The 10,000-nt window shown below is 47.5% G+C and overlaps 2 protein-coding genes across 2 annotated transcripts in view; one reads left to right on the top strand and one right to left on the bottom strand.

The window, feature by feature from the left end:
- nhsl1b (NHS-like 1b) overlaps positions 1–10,000 on the bottom strand; it is a 169,948-nt gene that overhangs the window by 138,612 nt on the left and 21,336 nt on the right. The window lies entirely within an intron of this gene.
- On the top strand, positions 1,500–7,688 carry LOC143110221 (uncharacterized). Its single transcript, XM_076273109.1, has 3 exons — positions 1,500–1,758; positions 2,327–7,233; positions 7,650–7,688. The coding sequence occupies exons 2-3, from the start codon at positions 2,581–2,583 to the stop codon at positions 7,686–7,688; spliced, it is 4,692 nt and encodes a 1,563-aa protein (XP_076129224.1). The 5' UTR covers positions 1,500–1,758; positions 2,327–2,580.

Raw genomic sequence — 10,000 nt, 5'->3', positions numbered from 1 at the left:
TGCGTTTATGTCAGATGAGCTTGATAACAACATTACCATTAGCCTAACATTAGGCTGACAAACATAAGTTCAGCAGTGATAACGTTAGCTAGCTAATGTTAACACATTATTCAATTAGTGAATCCAAGTTAATGTTACCACCAAGAACCACCCAGTAAGTTACATGGCTATAATATGAGGCTACCCTGAATGATTTAATACGATGTCATACGGCATGATTATTATCGTAAGTTACGTGTTGTGAAGAGACTACTTGACTGTGTTAGCTAGCTGCTAGTTGACAAACGTTAGCCACGAAGCATATTTAATTAGCATAAAGTTTCCAAGTCTGCTAACATTACCTACCAGCTGCTGGTATGCTAATTGTAGTTCGTTGTAAAAGTTTGTTTTGTTTCTGTTCAGCAGTTCCTACCCAGTGAATACAGAACTATGTTTTTATGAGTCTGTATTTGTGTAGATTTAACATTAACAGTAGCTAATATTAGTGGAATGACACCTGCTAACCTGCTTGAAGCTGAACGAAATGGCAGGCAGAATATTCCTTGATATCACGAAGGGTATGTCTCTGGGTGGACTTTTAAAATCCGTCTGGATAAAAAATAAATAAATAAATAAATAAAAGCAGATACATACCTTCCGAAATCACCTGATTTCCATTGCATGTTGACAGCTGCTGGACTTGACGGTTGAAAGAATATGCCTGCCTGCCTGCCTGCCTGACGATTCCCCCCCCCCCCCTCAACCTTCAAATAACTATGCAGCTGTGTTGAAGTCACCCTGGTGCTGGGTAGTGTACTCCACGTCAGGTGGGGGACAGTAGGGAGCACAGCCCTAAACTATCAACCCAGCAGTGATAAACTATCAACCCAACAAGCTGGGTTACAGAAATGACCCAATATGAGTAAAAACAACCAAACAAAATGACCCAACAGCCTCAACCCAGCGTTTGGGTTGAAAAAATAACCCAGCATTTTTTAGAGTGTACTGTGTACGGCTTAAAACCTCTGACATGGAGGAATGGAGAGAGAGAGAGAGAGAGAGAGAGAGAAGAGGGAAGAGAGAGGGAAAGAGGGAGAGATAGAGAGGGAGACAGAGAGGAGGGAGAGAGAGAGAGAGAGTGATAGGGGAGAGAGAGAGAGAGAAGAGAGAGAGAGAGAGAGAGAGAGAGAGAGAGTGATAGGGGAGAGAGAGAGAGAGAGAGAGAGAGAGAGAGAGAGAGAGAGAGAGAGAGAGTGATAGGGGAGAGAGAGAGAGAGAAGAGAGAGAAGAGAGAGAGATTAAAAGAAGGAAAGAAAGAGAGACAAAGAGAGACAGATGTGTAAGAGAATCTATAAGTGAGAAAATGTGTGTATGTGTGTGCGTGGTTGTGTGTGTGTTGTGTTTTCTGTGGAGTTTTGTCATTTGTGAAGTTTTGTTATTTCTTATTTACATGTGCGATCAGATGTTTACCTGCCAGAGCTATATGTGCTTATAAATGCCAGTAACACTTATGGAGAAACGTTTGAGGTTTAGCAGCCCAATACTGTAGTGCCTCTTTAAGAGAGGAGTGTACTGTGAGGACATGTGACCGGTGTTTACTACGTGAAAAGGAAGCGCGAGATTCATTTAGTTTGTAATGACTTTCAACCCGGTGTGCAGCCACTTGGTAAGCTCTCTTAATTTCAAATGTTTCTTGTCTGCTTTTATGATGTACGCTTGATGTTGTCTACTGTCGCCTTGCTATGTTGTTGCTGTGTTTATGTCCGTTGCATGTGAAAGGTAACGCTATGCTCCGGTGGCTCTAAGCAGTTAAGTTAATTGATAAATATAACGTTATGCTCCAAAGTTATAAGTTGACGCAGTGGCAAAGCTGTGGGTCATAAAGCTAACATTTCGACTTATAACATTGCTGTAAAATACGTGTCCATTCGTGTTTACTTTCTTTAGCTTTATAAATGTTTGAAGTGAATCGCGGACTGGTATTTAACGTAGGTAACGTACTTCCTGGTTTGCCGCAGTGCATTTTGGGAGTTGTAGTTCCAGTTCTAGTTTCCTGCTAATAGAAAGACTGCATGCATTTTGAATAGGCTTTTGGTAGGACTTGAATATGGTGCTTAATGTTTGAATGTAGTGCATAATGTTTGAGTGTACATGCAGATTATGAAATGATGATGACGATGATGATGATTATGGAATATTATTGTTATAGTATATTAACAATATTATTGTTTATTTGTATTTTATATGTTATTTATTGCTATTGGGCTATTGAGGTAAAGAACTGGGGAGCTGTGTTGGTTGTAGTATGCACATGGAAATTGAAACGTTGCATTTCCTATTATTCCAGGTTTATTACCTGGTTCCCTTTTGAACAAAAATAAACAAACAAATGTGGAATACTGAGTAGTATCCTATGTACACTGGGTTGCCCTTTCCGTGGGGAGAACACGGAACAGTAATAAACCAACGGCCGGAGTACGTCAAGCTAAAACCCGCAACCGCCCTCTCAGCATTGACCAGCGAAAAAGCACCAAAGGAAGAGGAAGAGGCCGAATAGACCCCTCTGTGTAGCAGCGCCTCGGTCAGTGCAGGGAAAGGAAGATGGATTCGGAAGAATTAGTGGCCCTAAAAGGAAAGCGCTCAACAGCACAGGGCTCTTTCAACAAGAGAGCCAAAAAGCTGTCCCTCACTGGAGACCTCCTAGAAAAAAGGGTGCTTATCGACGAGATCAGAGCACTTGGTGTGGACTTTGGAAAGTTGCACGACGCTGGTCTCGAATATGTTGATGCGCTAGGAGAAGTGGAAAGCGAGGAAGAAAAAGCAAGAAAAGAAGTAGCTCACGTAGAGGAGAAGATGGCGACGTGCCTTGCCACCTATACAGAAACACTCCAGCTCGCTAAGGAGACGTTATGGTCCAAATTCGCCTATGTTGACCTTAAATTGTACGCTGACGGTGCAGAGGAGAAATGTGCTGAAGTGGAGAACACTGAAGTGAAAGAGTTGCCGGAGGAAGACTTTCAAGTCCTGAGAGAGGGTCTGCTGGAGAGAATTAAAATGCTTGAGCAGAAGGTGCTTGAATGGGAAGGTCTTGTCGCTGGAGCCAAGATAACAGTCTACAAGCAGCAGCTATACAAGCTGGTCAACAGATTACATGACTGGGTGCGGAGCTGGGAAAAGGTGAAGCGGACAGAAGAGGTCGACGAAGATGTTGAAGCAAGTTCTGATGAAGAACAGAGCGAGTCTGGCACGCAGCCCCAAAAGACTCCAAAAGCCCCTGAAGACCCCAGTGTAACACCTGTACCCAGTCCTAAAGCACCTGCATTTCCATATGCTCCACCACAAAACATCCTTGGCCTGCATCCCGGGGCGTATGGCTTCAGACCACAGATCAGTCTTGAAAGAACACGTCTGCCCACATTCTCGGGAGACATGACCGACTATTATCGGTGGAAGGCTGAGTGGGAAGAACTGGAACAGCTGGGGAACCCACAGAGGACGGCTGGTGTTACAAGGTTCCATCTCCTAGCAAGTCTCAGCGACAGGGTGAAGAAAGACTTGGTTCTGTCCAGTTGTGCGTCAGCAGATGAAATGTTCAGGCGCCTCGACAACCGCTTTGGTAACAAGGCGAAAATCATTCTGAAGATATCTGAAGAGGTTCAGGGCCTACCCCCCGTAAAGGGAGATAACCCTAGAAAAGCGATTGAGCTGATCCAAGCAGTGGAGCGGGCCCTTAGTAACCTTGTGATCCTGGGAGAAGAGGAGGTCATAAAGAACCGGTGGGTAGCACAGTCCCTTGAAAGCAAGCTACCAAGCTCTCTGAAGGAGAAATGGATTACGCACAAGACCAAGTCTGCGAACAGTTTCGCTCCACATAACCACTTTGACTGCTTACTGCGCTTCCTGAAGAAGCAGGAGGTAATCCTGGAAGAGCTGGATCAGCTGGAGGCGAGCCCAAGAGAGGGAAGCTCCTCAGTGAAAGGCCCGGCAGACAAGCCAGAAAGAGGAGTCAAGAAAGCGTTCTCCAAAGCTACCTTAGGTCAAAGAGAGTCGCCTCAGTCGAAGCCACGCTTGGGCTCGTGCACTGCCTGTGCTGATGAGACACATGCTGGCAGGCTGTTTGCCTGTAAAGTCTTCAGGGAAATGGATCTCCAGAGGAGAAAGGCTCATCTGAAGACCCATGGAATATGCAATCGGTGCATGTGCTTCCACCTGAAGGATGGCCGTTGCAACCCAAAGTTCCTCTGCAGTAAAATGGACTGCCGCAAAGACGAGCCTCACCACTATCTGCTCTGCCCCAAGTCCATCGCTCAAGAGAAAGATGCTGGCCACGAGGTGCAAGGTACCAAAAGGATGGAGAGAAAAGGCCTCGGGCTGACCAGCAAGCAAGAAGAGCTTCTGGCGAAAGTCACTCCGGAACTAAGAGCAGAATTCAGAAAGGCATTTTCCAACAAAGCCTCAACCACAATCTGCACTGCTGGAGGTGGACTGAAAGAGTACCCAGTTATATTGATGTTACTGGAAGTGACAACTAACTCAGGCCAGCTGATAGGCACTCTTATTGATCTTGCCTCTGACACCAACTACATAACAAACAACGCTGCCCAGCGCCTTGGACTGATTGGTGAGAGCATCAAATTAATTGTCCATGGAATAGGAGGAATGACAACAACAGTCACAACCAAGAGGTACTCCCTGCGACTAAGAGTGAAGACCATCAAGGGGACGGTAATGGAACACAAACTACTCTGCTACGGCCTGGAGAGTATTGCAGAGATAAGTCAGCCTGTCACTCCACAACAACTGCAAAAAATCTTTCCTGACATTGCTGCAGAAAAGCTGGTCCGCCCTGAGAACATCGATCTTCTGATCAGCCACAGGGAAGGTCGTTTAGTTCCACAGCCGTTCAAGTTGGAGGGAGATCTAGTCCTCTGGGACGGCCCATTGGGCAAAACTGTTGGCGGTACTCACCCTGATCTCTTCGAGGTAGTCGACCTAACGCTGCACCAGTCTGAAACTCACTTTGCAAGATCTATGAGGACATCCTCAAGGGTGTACAAAGAGGTCCTTGTGGACACCAAAGACCTGAGTGAGGACCCAATGAGGATGGAAGAAGTGACCCTCGGCAGCACCACTGCCACAAACAAGGAGGTGTTTGAGTGGTTCAAGTGGGATAGTATTGGGGCAGCGTGTGACCCGAAATGCGGGAGCTGCAAGTGCAGCAAGTGCCCTCCGGGAGGCAGAGAGATGACCCTTGGAGAAGAAAGGGACTTAGAAAAGATAAAGGACTGTCTCTCTTATGTGCTAGCGGACAAACACAGTGACGCCCCTCACTGGGATGCGGCCTACCCATGGAAAGTGAACCCTGCAATTCTGCCAGATAATCGCCGAGCAGTGGAAGCAACCTTCCGGAACACCGAGGCTCGGCTGGCAAGGGAACCTGTGTGGAAAGCAGCATATGGAGAGCAGATCCTTGAGATGGTATCAAGAGGAGCAGCCATCGAGCTCACAAAGGAAGAGATCGAAGGGTGGAATGGCCCAATCTGGTACATCAGCCATTTGGTTGCCCCAAATCCTCATTCTAGCTCAACGCCAGTGAGGATAGTCTGGAACAGCAGCCAGGAGTTTAAAGGGTTGAGCCTGAACAACCTCCTGCACAAAGGCCCTGATGTCCTCAACCCAATCCGAGGTGTCTTGTTGAGATTCAGAAGCAGATTGTATGCTGCTCTTGGCGATGTGAAGAAAATGTATAATTCTGTGTGGCTGAAGGACGAGGAGGTCCATCTCCATCGATTCCTCTGGAGGGATAACCCCGAAGATGAAATTGGTGTGTTTGCTGTTGTCAGGGTCAACATTGGCGACAAGCCTGCCGGATGCATCGCTCAGGTTGCTATGAGAGAAACGGCAAACCTGCCCCAGTTTTCGTCCATGGTTGAAGAGCGCCGGATCCTGACAGAGGACTGCTATGTGGACGATGTCCTAACATCACATGATGATCTCCAAACTCTGGTTAGGTTGACAAAAGGAGTGGAAGAAATCCTAAAAGCAGGTGGCTTTTCCCTCAAGCCCTGGGTCCTGACAGGCCAAAGTGGGAGGAGTGAGAAACCCGCTGACTCCAGCAATGTCAGGTCAACAGAGCCCAAGACCCTGATACTCCCCAACCAGATGCGGGATGAAGAGAATAAGGCATTGGGATTGGGATATGAACCCGAATCTGACAAACTCCGTGTGCTGACGTCGGTGAACTTCTCAAGGAGGCGAGGAAAGATGAGGACCGGTCTGGATCTACGAGAGGATGAGATCAGAGGCAGCACCCCCGAACCTCTTACCCGACGCACGCTGCTGAGTCAGATTGCAGGGTTCTATGACCCCATTGGCCTGGCCTCGCCTGCCAAGCAACGAGGAGTGATGCTCGTACGAGAGTCCTTTCAGGAAGCAGGAAGAGACCATCTTTCCAAGGACACCTGGGACGACCCTCTTTCGCCACGTCTTCGAGAAGCTGCAATAAAACTTTTTGAGCAGTATGCGAGACTTGGCCAACTCAGATTCGACAGGAGTCTCACACCTCATGGAGCCATAGGCCGCCCAATGGGGATCACATTTTCCGATGGTAGTGAGGCTTCCTACGGCGCCGTTCTTTACCTACGGTGGGAGACAGAAGATGGAGTCGTAGTTAAGTTGGTTGAATCAAAAGGCAAGCTCACCCCTCTAGACCAGAAAGGTGATGTCATTAAAGCAGAGCTGTGCGGGGCTGTCTTTGCATCCCGCCTGAAGACATACTTCGTGAAGCACTGCTACATCAAGGTTGATCAGTGGATTCATTTTGTCGATAGTCAGACAATTCTGGGAGCCATCCAGAAGGATAGCTATGGCTATCAGACATTTTTTGCAAACCGGATTGGAGAAATCCAAAAGGCTGGATCAGTAGATAGCTGGAGGTGGGTCGAAGGAAAGCAGAACATTGCCGACCTCATCACAAGGGGAACATCCCCTGAGGAGCTTGCTGAAGGATCAGTCTGGCAGGAAGGCCCAGAATTTTTGAAGTTGCCGGAATCAGACTGGCCTGTGAAAACTGCCAGAGAGATCAACCCCTCTGTTGCTGAGATCGGGGGACTTCGGAGGAAGGCATTCTCGGCACTCGTCACAGCAGGAGCCCAGCCCAGGAAATGGTCAGGCCCAACCAGTGTTGCACTTGTACACCTTGTGGACCCCCGGCGGTTCAGTTCACTGGCACGGTTGTGTGGAACCATCGCCTGGGTGAGACGAGTAGTAGGAATCTGGCTGGGTAACAGCCAGGCTCCAGTTCGGTCAAAGTGGGAGGCAAGACCATACCTGTCTGTGGAGGAACGAGCAACAGCTTTCAAAGATCTAGCTCTCGCAGCTCAAGATGGTGTCGAGTTCCGTGACACAACCCTTGATCGCCTGGTTGTTCATAAGGAGGAAAAGACAGGACTCTTGCTCTGCGGAGGGAGAATCCAATGCTGGGATGAGGATGGAGTGTCTGTACCGCTAATCCCATGCCAGTCGTGGCTCGCAACCCTACTGGCCAGGGAGGCACATGAAGAAAATCATGAAGGTGTTGCTTCTACCCTTCTACGGACAAGACGGAAAGCCTGGATCATGCAGGGACGAAGAACAGTTAAGAAGGTCCTGAACAACTGTGTCACCTGCAGAAAGAAACGAGCCAAGATGTGCCAGCAAGTAATGAGTGATCTCCCTCAAGAGCGTACCAAAAGAGCAAGCCCATTCGAATATGCAACCCTCGACCTTTTTGGCCCCTTCGAGGTGAAAGACGCAGTTAAAAGAAGGACCAGCAAGAAGGTCTGGGCATTGTTTTTTGCTGTATGGCCTCGAGAGCTGTCCATGCTGACCTCACCGATGACCAGTCGGCAGAAAGCTTCCTCCAAGCATACTCCCGCTTTGTTGCTCTGAGGGGGCATCCAAGGAAATTATGGTCCGACAGAGGCACCAACTTCATTGGCGCCAAGCCGGCTCTGCATGAGCTGCATAAACATCTGGCTTGCTTGCAGGCTGCGTCCATAGAAGATGTAGCCGCTAAGAACGGAACTGAATGGAAGTGGGATTTTCACCCTGCAGATGCACCCCATAGGAATGGAGCTGCGGAGGCAGCTGTGAAGCTTTTGAAAAGGGCGCTCATGAGCCTCGGAGGAGCTACAGGGTCCCTCACATGGGGGGAGCTCCAAACTCTCTTCTACCAGGCAGCCAACCTGACAAACGAACGCCCAATTGATGCCAGAGCTCAAGAACAGGAGGACTCGGTCGAGTACTTAACACCCAACTCCCTCATACTGGGTCGAGCATCGCTTGGAGGAGACACCAGAGGGCTTGACCTAGAGACTCATCCCTGGCGTCGTCTAAGGGCTATTCAAATTGGAGTGGACCGGTTCTGGGCAAAGTGGAGGGAACTAGCTGGTCCAAATCTGTTCATTCGACACAAGTGGCATCGGACAGAGAGGAACGTCAAAGTCGACGACCTCGTCTGGATTGCTGACCCAAATGCTTTGAGAGGTCAGTTTCGCCTGGGCCGGATTCTGACAGTTTATCCTGACAGTAAAGGGATCGTCAGGGATGCTGACATTGCAACGTGCGCTGGCCTTCCGGTTTCCCTGGCGGGTGGCCAGAAGAAGAGGAGTTCTTCACTGCCCATGACTGTTATCAGGAGAGACGTGAGAAGACTGGTGGTCCTTCTCCCGGTGGAGGACAAAACTCATCCACCCAAACCGCCATGACACCGGCCTCTTCCTAAACCCCTCTCTTTCACCGGCCAAGCCCCTGTCACCCTGTTACCACCCTTACCCCAGTTGGCTGGTTGGTGCAAGCCTAGCGCTGCCACCAGGCCAATCACATTGCACATACATGAAGAAGAGCACGCACATCCCATACCTCACATACCCAGGCAGTACACCACACACCTGCCAAAGGGATGTGATTGACTTGGACATTGGACTAAACTGCTCCACCATCGGTCGTGCCTTCATCGGACACTTACATATAGATATCGTGCAAAGTTAAGGGTTCTAAAAAAAAAAAAAAAAAAAAAAAAATTTCACTAAGAGGGGTCCTTTAAGTGAGTTTGGTAAGTTCCCTGGATCATAAGATCAGGAACTTAAGTGGGAGGTGTTGTGTTTTCTGTGGAGTTTTGTCATTTGTGAAGTTTTGTTATTTCTTATTTACATGTGCGATCAGATGTTTACCTGCCAGAGCTATATGTGCTTATAAATGCCAGTAACACTTATGGAGAAACGTTTGAGGTTTAGCAGCCCAATACTGTAGTGCCTCTTTAAGAGAGGAGTGTACTGTGAGGACATGTGACCGGTGTTTACTACGTGAAAAGGAAGCGCGAGATTCATTTAGTTTGTAATGACTTTCAACCCGGTGTGCAGCCACTTGGTAAGCTCTCTTAATTTCAAATGTTTCTTGTCTGCTTTTATGATGTACGCTTGATGTTGTCTACTGTCGCCTTGCTATGTTGTTGCTGTGTTTATGTCCGTTGCATGTGAAAGGTAACGCTATGCTCCGGTGGCTCTAAGCAGTTAAGTTAATTGATAAATATAACGTTATGCTCCAAAGTTATAAGTTGACGCAGTGGCAAAGCTGTGGGTCATAAAGCTAACATTTCGACTTATAACATTGCTGTAAAATACGTGTCCATTCGTGTTTACTTTCTTTAGCTTTATAAATGTTTGAAGTGAATCGCGGACTGGTATTTAACGTAGGTAACGTACTTCCTGGTTTGCCGCAGTGCATTTTGGGAGTTGTAGTTCCAGTTCTAGTTTCCTGCTAATAGAAAGACTGCATGCATTTTGAATAGGCTTTTGGTAGGACTTGAATATGGTGCTTAATGTTTGAATGTAGTGCATAATGTTTGAGTGTACATGCAGATTATGAAATGATGATGACGATGATGATGATTATGGAATATTATTGTTATAGTATATTAACAATATTATTGTTTATTTGTATTTTATATGTTATTTATTGCTATTGGGCTATTGAGGTAAAG

The sequence above is a fragment of the Alosa pseudoharengus genome, unplaced genomic scaffold, assembly GCF_046254945.1.
Source record: "Alosa pseudoharengus isolate Yale_2024_CS ecotype anadromous, Long Island Sound unplaced genomic scaffold, YU_APseudo_1.1 YU_APseudo_1.1_scf_7, whole genome shotgun sequence".
Classification (NCBI taxonomy): domain Eukaryota; kingdom Metazoa; phylum Chordata; class Actinopteri; order Clupeiformes; family Clupeidae; genus Alosa; species Alosa pseudoharengus.
This window is presented reverse-complemented; position numbering and strand designations above follow the sequence as displayed.